This window comes from Trachypithecus francoisi, unplaced genomic scaffold (assembly GCF_009764315.1).
Source record: "Trachypithecus francoisi isolate TF-2019V2 unplaced genomic scaffold, Tfra_2.0 Contig01474, whole genome shotgun sequence".
NCBI classification, from domain to species: Eukaryota; Metazoa; Chordata; class Mammalia; order Primates; family Cercopithecidae; genus Trachypithecus; species Trachypithecus francoisi.
This window is the reverse complement of record NW_022681435.1, coordinates 11,925,629-11,940,242: the sequence shown is the minus strand read 5'-3', so window position 1 is coordinate 11,940,242 and position 14,614 is coordinate 11,925,629. Positions and strand designations below refer to the sequence as shown.

General features: G+C 34.3%; 1 protein-coding gene across 1 annotated transcript in view; it reads right to left on the bottom strand.

Moving 5' to 3' along the window:
* Positions 1-14,614, bottom strand: part of CDH7 (cadherin 7) — a 131,190-nt gene that overhangs the window by 15,485 nt on the left and 101,091 nt on the right. The window contains exons 8-11 of the mRNA XM_033175269.1: positions 9,388-9,524; positions 8,253-8,374; positions 7,475-7,592; positions 4,437-4,688 (exon numbers count right to left, since the gene is read on the bottom strand). Of these exons, the coding sequence (XP_033031160.1) occupies positions 4,437-4,688; positions 7,475-7,592; positions 8,253-8,374; positions 9,388-9,524 (629 nt within the window). The remainder of the gene's footprint in view (positions 1-4,436; positions 4,689-7,474; positions 7,593-8,252; positions 8,375-9,387; positions 9,525-14,614) is intronic.

Sequence of the window (14,614 nt, the reverse complement as noted above, 5' to 3'; positions counted from 1 at the left end):
TCCTTCAGTAATGCTCACTATCACTTGCAAAAACAAGAAAATATTTTTCTGTTGGAAAAAAGTCATGAATAGCCACAGTTACTGGTGACCAAATATAGTTTAGTACTTGGGAGATCAGGGAAGAAAAGTGAAAAGATGCATGACAGCTAACTGTCAAGCTGACCATCATAGACATACTGGAAGAGACTGAATCCCATGCAGTGAACAGCAAGTTTCTACAAACACCTTATTAAACCTGAGTTTATGAAGTTGGGCTGGTCTAACTAATTCCAATTGTTTCAGAAGAGCAAAGAGTTGGAAGGAATGCTACAGGACTTCAATTACTGCGACCTTGAAGTCCAAGTACAGAAACACCCAAAACTTAACACAGTAAATTCAGTGGCAGCTTTATTGTGCAAGAAACAGGTTTTATTTTTGTGTGTGCGGAGGAAAAGAAAAAATTTAGCTGTAATATTTTCAGAATAGGAGTACAATATTTAATATCGAAACCATATTTTTAAACAAAACAGCGGAAATTCTTCCCCTTTATTATAAAAATCTACTGAATAATCTAATGTCTTTGTCATTCGTAGATTTTTTTTCTTTAAAGTATCTTTAGCCTGGTAGAAGAATAACTGTATATGTCTGTAAGTGTGAATTTAACTATGATAAAAATGCATAATTAAATTGGTATTGATGTTATTCATGGGTTGTAATTTCTATTCAAAATTTAGAATACCAGAATATCTTGCCATATATTGATGGACTTTTTCTGCATGAAAAATAATTGAGGCATCTAATTGATTATTTTATGATGAAATGTGAGTATAGCAATAACATATCTCATTCAAACTGCACTCACTGTAAAGAAAGGAATCCCATGTTCTAAGTTTTAGATTTTTTTTTTTCAAATTTAGAGAATTCAGGTGCAAATAAATGAGAGAGAGAGGTGAGAGCAAGGATGAGAAATCAGAAAGCAGTTCATCCATAAAGTTAGAAGAATACGGATAGAGATGAAGACTGACAAATACAACTCCAGGTAACACGGATTATTTCAGCAATATATAGGAGTAAACATTTTTATATTTTCAAGATGTATTTCTTGTGCAGTTTAATAAAAATCAGTGATTGAGAATAAGGAGACCTAGAATCTTATCCCATCATATCCTCTAACTGTACTCCTACAAATCCTCAAACCTACCCTATACCTCAAGTTCTCCCTCTGTAAGGTTTGGGTTAGCACGGATACCTGGGATGCCTTCCAGCATTAAACTTCCGGTAACGTCAGTGCATTCCCCATCCGTCATGTTACAAGTAGCTTTAATTTGTCACATCAATGGAACACAGACTTAACACGCAGTCAAGTACTTTTATTTTTTAAGAGTCTAAAGTCCAGGTACTCTATAGTTTCATTCTTAACTGAACTTGATTTTCAAGTTGTTATTCCCATCTCCACCTCCTCACCTTGCTATTTCCTAGTAATATTTGTTCAGAAGTCTTAAAAGGTTTGAGTGACAAATCCTGATACCTAATGCCTAGAAATGAGATTCGCACCACTTTCTGAGGTGTCATAAAGAATGAACTGTGTACTAGAACTCCATTTTCATGTCAGGCTGCAGGCCTCACTTGCACCCCCTGTGAATACTTAATCTCATTGACTTCAGCACTTAGTGTGTGAAAATCCAGAGACTACAATACTGGCAACAAAACTAAAAACGTCTAAAAATTCCTAATTATCTGCTTTTAAAAACTTGGGAAATAAGACACAAAGAGACCACATTTCTGGGCTAAAATGCTAACATTTGATGATACTGATTATTGTGCGGTCACTGTAGAAATGGAAGCTGCAGGCAGAAGTCCCTTGTTCCAAACAGTATTTCAGTACAATAGACTTTGTTTTACTTAAGGTTTTGGAGACTTGAAGTAACTCTTAAAAAATGAATAAAATATAGGGCACAAAAAAATGGATCCTTAGAAGTGGAAGAGGGATTCCAAATTTGGTGTCTACTTAAGCAATACGTTCAAATTTAGCAGAAAGAGTAGCAATACTTAAATTCTGACAAAATCCCTCAAACCTTTATGCACAGACACACACACAAACACACACGCACATACTGTATATGTATACTTGTAGATAGTATATCTAATAATGAAATCTAATAAATCTCTATTTCAGTGACTTTCAGTAATAATTAGCTGATAATTTTTAATTAATTAGAATCATCAAGCAACCTAAATCACAAAAAAACCCCGAATTCAAAGGTGAAAGTATTTACTAAAGTGAAGCAAGCTTCATCAGACAGCCTTAAAATAATCAAAAATCAATTCATTATTGAGGATCATTATAATTGGGGGAATACAATCTTATTCCTTTAAGGCATAATCTAAGTTGTTTATGATAAACTGACCAAACTTAAAAAGTCTTCCACACATCATCTACTTGTCCTCTCATTACTCTTTCTGATTCTGTGCCTTCAAGCTAAAGACATTCTAAACATGAATGGAATTTTTAAATCTTCTAATGTAGGTTATTCTGCTACTATAAAATAAACATGCAATTTACATCTTTTTTATTAAGTTTTAGATTCCAAAATTTAAATCTTTTGACTTCCCTGGGCCACACTGAAAGAGGAATACTTGTCTTAGACCACATATAAAATAGACTAACAACAGCTGAAGAGTAAAAAAAAAAGCACACACAAACACAAAACATTTCATAATATTTTAAGAATGTTTAAGAATTTGTGTTGGGCCGCATTCAAAGCCATCTTGAGCTGTATGCGGCTCACAGGCCACAGGTTGGACAAGTTTGCTTTAGAAGCTTTTAGATCAATAAAAAGTTGTTTGCGGTGGTTCTACCTTTTTCAAAATTTAATCCCTTAGATTCTAATTAGATTTAGCAGGTAATTACTTTCCAATTCTAATGAAATTCTGAAAGTTTCTGCATCTGTGTAAAGTTCTATGCAAAATACAGTTTATTTTCTTTTAGATTTACTTGTTTAGCTTAAGTTACTTAAGCCAATAACCTCAATTTTCATGACAGCATTTATAATGTATTAGTAAATAGGTCTTAGTTGATAATTTGCCATCAGTAACACTTAAAATTTATCGAACGTTCACCATGTGGTATGGTATATTGAATGTTTACTCTGTTCTTCATATGAATTGTTTGATTTAATTCTCACAACAATCTTATGAATCTAGTTTGGTTATTTTTCACTTTTAGGTTAATTAACCAGCTACTGAAGGATTAACATTAACCTTGGGAAGAAGGAGTACATGTTGGAGGCAGAAGTAAAAGCTCAGTTTACCTAAATCCACAAATCTAGTTTTTAAACATTATACAATGGTGACTATCATTGTAAATGCTGTTATACAAAAATGTCATAAGTGGATTCACTAATTCTATTAAAACCCAGGAAAACACAGAGTATAGTTTCCGGTAACATATTAAGTGCTTGTTGTCCGTGTTACAGGCAGTTACGTTGAGAAGAAAAATGTTGCTTTGGAATGAACCCATTACCCAATGTCCACATTAGACGTCTCCCAATTTTTAAAAGGATGCTGCAAAATCTGAGTTCCTGCAAGCATGAGTTATAAATTGAATTTAACCAAGTAATAATCATAGAAATGTACAATTAAATGTGCTAGTATTTAATACTTTAAAAGTATAACATTTGCATTGCTGAAATTGTAATCATTTCAAATTTGCAAACTATTTAAGAAAGCCATCTTATTTTCTTTAAAAAGTAGAATATAAAGCCATAATTTCTAAAATAAGCATATTATCAAAACAATATAGAAAATGTATTGTTCAGTCTAGTGTATCTCCTCTGTCAAGTGCTCTAAAGCAAAGAACCGGGATGAGATAGATTCTTTTTAATCTTAAAAAACATTAATTTAAAGCATAAGCCGTTTATCTTCACTGTTGTTTTGAAAATGAAATTGATAGAACTTTTGTCTGAGTTATACTTTAAATATACCACTGGAAAGTGTGGCCAACAATTGTTATTACTTAGTGAGCAAAACACCATCCAGACCAGGAGCTACGGCTCACTCCTGTAATCCTAGCACTTTGGGAGGCCAATGCAGGTGGATCACCTGAGGTCAGGAGTTCAAGATCAGCCTGCCCAACATGGTGAAACCTGGTCTCTACTAAAAATACAAAAGTTAGCTGGGTGTGGTGGTGCACCTCTGTAATCCCAGCTACTCAGGAGGTTGAGGTGGGAGAATTGCTTGAACCTGAGGGGCAAAGGCTGCAGTGATCCGAGATCCTGCGACTGCACTCCAGCTTGGGCAACAGAGTGAGACCCCATCTCAAAGAAAAACAAAACAAAACAAACACCATCTAGCAGAATGTCTGCATATGTTCACCAAATGGAGAAGAAAATAGGCAAGTTGTGACACATGGTTTTTGTGACAGCTCTTTCAGAGCAAGCCCTGGAAACAGTACCTACCCAATAATGTCAAGACACAGGCGAGTATTGCTATCAGGGCTCCTGTACTGAGGCCAGCAGGTAAGACATAGGCCTCTGCATTGCAGGTCTGGGCTACACCGTCGGCATCACAGTCACACACGCGGATGGTGAGGGTGTTGGTGCTGCTAAGTGAAGGAGATCCACTGTCCACAATGAAAATTGGCAGATAGTAAACCGATTGTTCCTGTCTCCGGAAGCCGTTTCTCCTGGTCAATATTGAGGCTGTGTTGTCTAGGATAACGAAAGCAAATGTGTAACACAAGATTTCTGACGCAATCAGTCTTCCCAAACTTTACTTAAGTCACTCTATTTTCTTTGATGCCTTAATTAGGGAAATCTCTGGAATTGCAGATTTATTTCAACAATTTTCTTTGAGTTCTCTGGGACAGAGGGACATTTCCAGTTTAATACATTATAAGATACTTATGTTATTCTACACAGTATAACAAAAGAAATAGTTACAAAGTAAAACAAAATATGAAAATGTTTATGCATCACTTATTACATTAATTGCAACTTTATAAAAACTACACCTTTTTACTTATCTTAGATTTTACACCATAAACTTATAGAAAGGATGGTACATATTAACAGCTTAAATAGTTTGCAGCATCATCATATAGTAGAGACAAAATTTTCAATCTATCCTTTTTTTGTCAGGTTTCAAGACCAATATTTAAAAGGGTAAAATCGGCTATTTTAACTTTATTTAAATGGAATATACAGGGGTATTCAGAATAATTTTATTGTAACATTTTAAACATTCTATATTTGTATTTATAGCTACTCTATGTGTATAAACATTTTGTCAGTGATAAAACAGGCCATTTATGTTTAATTTGTATTCAATATTTGATTTCATCTAAGCAATTATAGTAATTATAAACTTTAAAAAAGTGATCAATAAGTCTTTATAACATGTGTGATTTATACATAAAAAATATATTTTGTCTCTGTTAGCAGTTTTCCAAATAACTTGTCTTAATTAAATAATTAGAGTATTTATGAGATTTTTAAAATTAATAGCTATTGATAAAAATATAAAGGAAAAGAAGAAAAATCAGGATCAGAGTTCCATGCAGTGTGCTTTTATATATTTTTCTCTCTTCCAAATTGTCAAAAAGATTTATTCAATGATAGCATGAAAAAATTAATGGTACTCTAGTGAAACAGCAAGATGAAATCTGTCTCAAACAGCACAAAACAGCAAGCTCATATTAGACTGCAGAAAATGTATTACATGCAATTATAGAAGAGACAGTAATAAAACGATTTGATTTTCAGATTCCATCTGGTAGATTTTTATGTAAACAAATCTTTTATTTTAAAATGTATGAATTCAAGAAGGTATGCAATAAAAAATTAAGCTGGAGTTGTTGAAGGATACAGCTTTCAGTAAGTTCCGTACATTTCACAGTAGCATGCAGGCCTATGCCTTTGCCTCCTACCAATTCAGATGTCAGATGCATTTATGACTTGATACAAAAAGTTTTAGAAAGTTGATTTGTAATGTAACATGAGTGATATCAAAATCACACACACACACACACACAATTGAGGAACACAAGCTGAAATGCCTAAAAAGTGAGAATATGACTCTATATTCAGAAAAGCGATCATATGGAAGACTTCTTAAAAACTGACTTTCTCTGTATTCATATGTTTTCCTTCAAGGTACAGTCAAGGGAGCTCTGGGCTTAAAGTAGATAATTTTTCAATTGTGTGGCAATGTGGGTGTCCTATAAATGCAGACATTTTAGTGCACGCACTGTACAGCAATCATGGTGGTATTGGATGATGACACATGGGGGATATATTCACATTCTCTTTGTGAAGGTCATAAATTCCCTTCTCTGCATTTGTACCAGACGAATCTAAATGCTGAGAATTATCCTTCTTAACTATGTTTAAGTCAGTGAGTCTGGAGTTACCCATGTAGAGAATGCTCTACCTTTTATATTACTAAAGGGACACAATAGTCTTCTCATTGAGTAGGAAATAAGATCAGGAAAAATTATTACTTTCGAATTGAATTTTTGAGGCCTAGGTTGCACTAAATAAGGTGATGGCCTCAGGCAAAAGTTCTTGTCCACCTTTTGGTAGTAAGTCTGTTTTAAACAAGCCAGTACTGACTAGCAAATCCACTTCTGCATTTTTCCCTAAAACCAGATGTACATAAACAATATAAATTTTTAAAAATAGACATTTTCCATGTTGTTGGGGGGTACTATTCACCCTCTACATCAGTTTCAAATGCTCTCCTTCCTCTAAAATAAATATCTTGAATAAAAACTCATTCAAATATATAATTCAGAATTAGACAATGATAGCAGGTTCTCGTGCTTTAAGTTCTCATAATTGCCAATATATAATATTATGCAAAACTAAAATCTACTTATCGGTATTTCTAAGTGTTTTTTTACTATAATGATATTTAGGAAACCGCTAAGACTGTTTACCTTTGAAGCAGAGAAATACAATCTCACATGAGAGGGAGTCATTTTGTTATTTTTAATATTTGTTAGCTCATAAATATGTCATTATTTTATTATTATTTGCATGAGTTACATTTGCATTTATGTAAAAATAAAAGAGTAAGGGGTGTTATTATTGAAAACATTAAGTCAAAGCTGATTTAGATTAAAATGTGTAATATCCAGTTCTTATGTCTCAAGTTGCATCTATGAGCATAGTACTTATTAGGGTATTTAGTTGACCATCAACTTATTAGATTATTTGGATAATCAACTTGGTACACAAGTAAAAAAATGAGTGCCTATAAGAAAATAATAAGAAAAATCTAACTTTCCCTCCTATTTGGCTTTAGGCCTAAAATAAGTTAAATAGCACCTTTTCCTTCATGACAGTAAATCCATAGATAAAAATTACTTGAGGTGCTCATTGCCCTTTAATTAATATCTTTGCTTTAAAAAAAAATCCATAATCACCATTCCTGAGGGAGAAGCTTAGAGTATCTGGACCTGCTACCTCTATCAGTAACAATATTAATACATTACCTTTGTTATCTTTCAATGAAAAGTTGTGGTTATTTGTTGCATCCGTTGTTAAGCTGAAGTAAAACTGATGTCCATTGGATGGCTCATCTTTATCCACAGCACTGATCTTCTGGATAACCTAGGAAAAGAGAAAGTAAAAGTTTAAAGCACACTGGTGTGCTATGCTTAGTTTTCTGTGTCAGGACAAAGCAGTTTTACACTTTATAATAAATACCACCTCCCTGAATGAGCTAGGGAGAGAGGATCAAATGTATTATTATGAACCCAATCTAAAAAAGGGCTCTGAAAAACAAATCATGTCCTTTTCTTTGTTCATGTTTGAATTCACTTTTGTGAACTTCAGAAATAAGCTGTTCCAATTGATTAGACATCCCGGGAAACATCACAAGACACTGAACAATAGAAGAACAAACCAACCTGAGATTGAACTGCACTTAATTCTTAGAATTGTAAGACACTTAAACCTGGTTGTGTAAGGTGGAAACAGCCCAATCAGCGTACTATGCTATCTTTCTCCTAAAGGAGTCTAAGTTCTTAGCCATTTAACAGAGCTTTTACAACATTTACCTTTTCTTCCTGAGGAATTTTCATCACCCCAATGAAGCTGGAATTTGAAGGTTCCTTTAATATTAGTTCATGCTACACATCAAAGTGTTAGTTTTGCTGAAACAAGCTGATTATGTTTTATCTTAAAGCTGGAAGAATTTCAAAGGCAACTGCTGCTGGATATTTTTTAAGAAACCACAAATTAGAAGCAAAGTGTTCTGAAGACTCTTACCTGCCCTGGCTGGGCATTTTCACAGACGGTGGTCTCATAGTCCATGGCAAATTCAGGGGCGTTATCATTGATGTCAAGTATAGTGATGGCCACATAGCCTCTTCCTACTTGAGATGGATTCTCTAATAAATAAGACAATGTCTTATCATTTACGCCTTGCCCCTCTAAAGCACAATTCTAATAATAAAATGACTAAGCTGAGAATGAAATCTAGAATTATAATGCTGTATTACTTAAAAGGAGCTATAGAAAACTGAAAATATGATCCAAATACACACATACATTCATATGTATGCATATATTTGTATATGTGTGTATATATACATATACATATATGTGTATATGTGTATATATGTGTATACATACATATACATACACGTGTATACATACACGTGTATGTATACATACATATGTATACCCAAATATATACATATACATGATTATATGTGCGTGTATTTGGATATACATGCACATATAAAAATGTATATTTATAGTCTATATGCATACTTGTAGTTTTTTAGTCCCTGATGAGAAAATTGTTGAAAGAAGAATAAATGGTAAACCATGAATTTCAATATTCTTTGATGTTAGAACTCATATTTGCATGACTAGACATTTGTATTATCAACACATGTATTATAAATGCATACATATTAAAATACACAATATATCATATACATATATACATGCAAATATGCATTCATTTTTCAATAGTTTTTATTTTATTACTTATTATTTTATTTTATTTTTTATGAGGGACTAAACTTAGTTAATATCAGAATATTCAAATCCAGATGTCTTGGTTATAGATCAATGTACTAATTTTTATAAGCTATTTCACTAACTCCATAACAGCATAAACATGATATGAATTGTGATCAGAAAACAAGAAATCCTGTGAAGGTAATATAGGCGCATTGTTTTTTAGTCCTTGGTTTTCATAAATTTTGTAAATATTAGCATACAAAGACAGTGAAGATAAGTATATTTCACAGCTTAGAAATTTGGTATTCTCAAGTTTTTGTTCAATTCATATAAGGAACTATTTTAATTAAGTTGAATTTACAACCTCATGACAATCGGTTCTCCACTCACTGTCCTCCATCTTAATTTAGTTTTAAGCCTCACAACTTACGGCTCTCCATTGCAAGTACTGTGATATTGTGAATAGCATTTGTCTCTCGATCCAAAGACTTGGCAGTTGTGATGACCCCACTGTTGGCATCAATATTGAAGTATCTCTCCAAGTCTGTGTTTCTGTCAATTGAGTACCTAATTGAACATTGAAGAAAAGAAAAGCCTTCAACATGCATGTTTGATTATAATTTGCTAAAACTATTTCATTATTTATGTAGCTCATCACTAAATCCTACTGACTCTCTGATCTGTCATATTAATCACATAAATGCATGCCATGTTTAAAACTCTACTCACATATTAGATGGTTTATAACCTGTCTCACTAATATATTTGCTTTTCTGTCAGACATTACTAAATGAACACCACAGTGATCTTCACAATGGCTATGAATATGTCATTGGAACTACAAGTTCATTATTATTACTATTATTATTTATTTATTTTTGATACAGGGTCTTGCTGTCACCCAGGCTGGGGTGGAGTGGATCACTGTAACCTTGAACTCCTGGGCTTAAGAGATTCTCACACCTCAACCTCCTGAGTGGCTAGGACTAGAGGCATGCAACACCATATTTGGCCATTTCATTATTATTACTAGTAGTATTATTATTATTTGTAGATGCAGGGTCTTGCTATGTTCCTCAGGCTGGTCTTGAATTCCTGGGCTCCAGTGACCCTTCTGTCTCAGACTCCTAATATGCTAGGATTATAGGCGTGAGCCACCGTCCCTGGCTAAATTCATTATTATTATTATGACTCCTGTAAACCATTTACAATATATTTGGTAACCCTGCTCATGATTATGGACCCTTCTTTTTTTTTTTTTTTTTTTTCTGAGATGGAGTCTCGCTCTGTCGCCCAGGCTGGAGTGCAGTGACGTGATCTCTGCTCACTGCAAGCTCCGCCTCTTGGGTTCCTGCCATTCTCCTGCCTCAGCCTCCCGAGTAGCTGGGACTACAGGCGCCCGCCACCTTGCCCGGCTAGTTTTTCGTATTTTATTATTATTATTATTATACTTTAAGTTCTAGGGTACATGTGCATAACGTGCAGGTTTGTTACATATGTATACTTGTGCCATGTTGGTGTGCTGCACCCATCAACTCGTCAGCACCCATCAATTCATCATTTATATCAGGTATAACTCCCAATGCAATCCTTCCCCCCTCCCCCCTCCCCATGATAGGCCCCGGTGTGTGATGTTCCCCTTCCCGAGTCCAAGTGATCTCATTGTTCAGTTCCCACCTATGAGTGAGAACATGCGGTGTTTGGTTTTCTGTTCTTGTGATAGTTTGCTAAGAATGATGGTTTCCAGCTGCATCCATGTCCCTACAAAGGACGCAAACTCATCCTTTTTTATGGCTGCATAATATTCCATGGTGTATATGTGCCACATTTTCTTAATCCAGTCTGTCACAGATGGACATTTGGGTTGATTCCAAGTCTTTGCTATTGTGAATAGTGCCGCAATAAACATACGTGTGCATGTGTCTTTATAGCAGCATGATTTATAATCCTTTGGGTATATACCCAGTAGTTTTTCGTATTTTTTAGTAGAGACGGGGTTTCACCATGTTAGCCAGGATGGTCCTGATCTCCTGACCTCGTGATCCACCCGTCTCGGCCTCCCAAAGTGCTGGGATTACAGGCTTGAGCCACCATGCCCGGCCGATTATGGACCCTTCTAAAATGAAACATGTAAACATCTTGCCCATTTGTATATACTTAGTAACACCTTTTGTTCTGACAGCACCAACCTGTCATTAACCCTCTTTCTTTTATTTTTTATTTTTTAAATCTTACTCAGTGGTCTTGACGAGGATTCTAAAGACATGTTTCAAAGTAGAACCCCTGAGATTGCATGACTGTTTTTGCATGTAAAAGCCTTTTCTCGAAATATCTGTAATCCAAATATTTTTTCAGCAGTGAAAAATTACTGCTCCACTTGTATTTTTGTCCATGTTATTATTTGTTTTATACACAAAATTCACCCTCCCCTCATGATGATCAGCTTCAGGTTCCTCTCACAGTCTTTCTGGTTGGGTGAGATAGCTCTCATTTAAAAACAAACAATTAAACAAACAAATGAACAAAAGAACAAACAGAAAAAAAAAGCATACACCCACTTTAGACATGATGATTAGTAACTGCTTCAACTACACTCATGATCCATTAAACATAATGGTCTTTCATGTTCTTCATCTTCTTGATTCCTGATTTGCTCCTTTACTCCAGTTTTCATGGATTCTTATGAACATACCTTTGACTTGTCAGCTCTAATATATGCATTACTGTTGGAAACTCTGCTTCAAGCATCTTACTCTCTGTTCACCACCTCCTACTCCAGCAATTCTCCATCCTGACAGGGATCTACAATTTACTGACACTAGCAACATTTTCTTAAAATCAGTTTGCCTTTATTTCCTCACATCTCTCTTACCAATTTATGTACTATGAGCCCTCATTATTATTACTCCTGTGTATATGCATATTACATTGTAATATATCAAACTTAGTGACATCAAACAATAATAATAATATATCTTATTTTGTTTGAGTCAGAAATTTGAAAGTGTGTTTGTAGGGCAGTTTTAGCTCTTAATCTCACAGGAGGTTGTAGTCAATGTTGGCTGGGTCAACCATGATTTGATGATTTGACTGGGATTGGAGGATCCAGTTTCAAAGTGTCTTATTCACATTGACGGCATGTGCATGGCATGGATGGTGAGCTGGTGCTGCCAAATGGACTCCTCTTCACAGCACTGCCTGAGTGTCCTCATGGCAGGAGAGCCAGCTTCCCCCATTTTTTTCAATTTATCTGACAGTGTGTTTTTTCTTCTTTAATTTCTTAATATGATGAATTATATTGGTGAACTTTTGAATATTAAACTAATCTTATGCTTCTGGGATAAACCCTACTTTATCATGGTGAATTATTCTTTTATATATTGCTTGATTGAGTTATCTAAATGTTCTGTGGAAAATATTTGCATGAAAGTCTTGATCAAAGTTTTCTTTTCTTGTACTACATCTACCTGGTTTTGGTAGTAAGAATAAGGCTATGTAAAAATGTTGGGATGCATTCCCTCTTCTTGTATTTCCTGAACAATACTGTGTAGAATTGGTAATTCTTCTTTAAGTGTTTGGTAAAAATTTGTCACTGAAGTGATCTGGGCTCAAATATTTCCATTTTCAGAAAGTTTTTAACTAAAATTATAATTTAATAGTTATGGGATTATTTAGGTTATCTATTTCATGTTGAGTTTTGAGAGTTAACACTTTTTGAATAATTGATCCATTTATTCCAAATTGTCCAATTTCACTGAAATTATAAACTTTATGTCAGTAGACGTGTTTATAGTATTTTCTTATTCTGGTTTTTATGTTTGCAGGGTCTGTAACATCTCCCCTTTTGTTCTTAATATTTATCATTTTTTCTGCTTTTTTTTTTTCCTTTTTCAGTGTTGGTAGAGGTTTATCAATATTTAGGTCTGTTCAAAAAAACAAGCATTTAATTTTATTGATTTCTGTATAATTTGTTTTGAAATGCATTGTTTTTTGCTCTTATAATTATTGTTTTATTTCTTCACCTTGCTTTGGATTTATTCTGCTAATGTTTTTCTAATTATTACTCCAGGACAGGGGACAGTAGAGGGAAAATAATGGTAAACCCATCACAGGTTTGGAGATACTTTGTAGTACCCTCCTTCACTAAACTACCTGCTAATATTTACTTTTCAGAGTTCTGATGGCTCCACTCTATCCAGGTTTCATAGTTGCATTTACTGTGAGATACAGGGTGGAATATGTTTACTTAGAACAGGATCATGTGTGTATCTATGTATACATATGTATATATACATGTACGTATATACGACATATATATATGTATGCAACCAATATACATATATAAAATACACTTCTATATAAGTAATATTCAATGGCAATATGACAGCTGATATTAATGTTTGATAAGAGGATTGTAACTTAATGAGATTATAACCCATACATTCATGCATCAATTGAGCCAATATTAAAGCCTGAATTGTTCTCTTTGTCAAATCTCTAAGTTAATAACTGAGATAATGTTTGGATATTCATGAAAAAATAAATGTCTAGATTCTTAAAAGCAAAAAGGCCTTGAACTTGACCGACATCGGTCTAAATGAATTCATGAAATTCCCCACAGGGCTAACATCAATAACTAAAACACCTGCCTCTATTATCAATAGTCTCAAAGATCTAAGATTAGAATAAAAAACATTAAAGTGGAGAATTTATTTAATATGCTAAACGTCTCCAACCACTATTTGCCTCACAGAAAATCACAAATAATTTAGGGATCTAGTTATAACCTAGGCCTCTATCTGTTTTCAAAAAACGTGGGCCACAAAAGTTTCTATCATTCAAATATTTATCATTTCTGAATTATAAATTCTACAGCTTCCCCTAGTAGATTTATTTATTTATTTATTTAGACAAAATCTACTCTGTAGCCCAGGCTGGAGTACAGTGGTGCAACCATGAGCTCACTACAGACTCAACCTCTCAGGCTCAAGTGATCCTCCCATCTCAGCCTCCCAAGGAGCAAGGTCTACACACGTGGGCCATGTGCCAAGCTAATTTTTGTATTTTTTGTAGATACATGGTCTCACTATGCCTCCAGGGCTGGTCGCAAACTCCTAGGCTCAAGCAATTCTCCTGCCTCAGCCTCTCAAAGTATTAGGATTACAGGCTTGAACCACACACCACGTCTGGCCCCCCTTCTAAATTGTGTGTATTTGTTAATAACTATAATTCCCACTTAGATCTCACTAAATAGCATATATATATGTGTGTGTGTGTGTGTGTGTATATATATATATATGGTAATTTATGATGTTATAATTTCCTTATGTCTTCCATTTATTCATTTATGCATTTGGCAATTATTCTTGAGCACCTGCAAGTGACATACTATTTCAGGAAATACATTACATAAACAATTTTTTTAAACTTGCAACTAAAATAATAAATATTGAGGGATAAACTAAGAAGTTATTATGAAGGAGGTCAGGGTATGTTTGCAGAATGGTATTGACTTGAGAAGATATGGGATGCTTTGGCAAAGACAAGGTTTAGACTGACAATCCAGAACAGTCCTAGTGGTTATTACATTTCTTAATGACAAGGACTTGGGATCACCTAGTATTAAAGGGGTTTCCTATTTCTACCAGTCCCTCTGG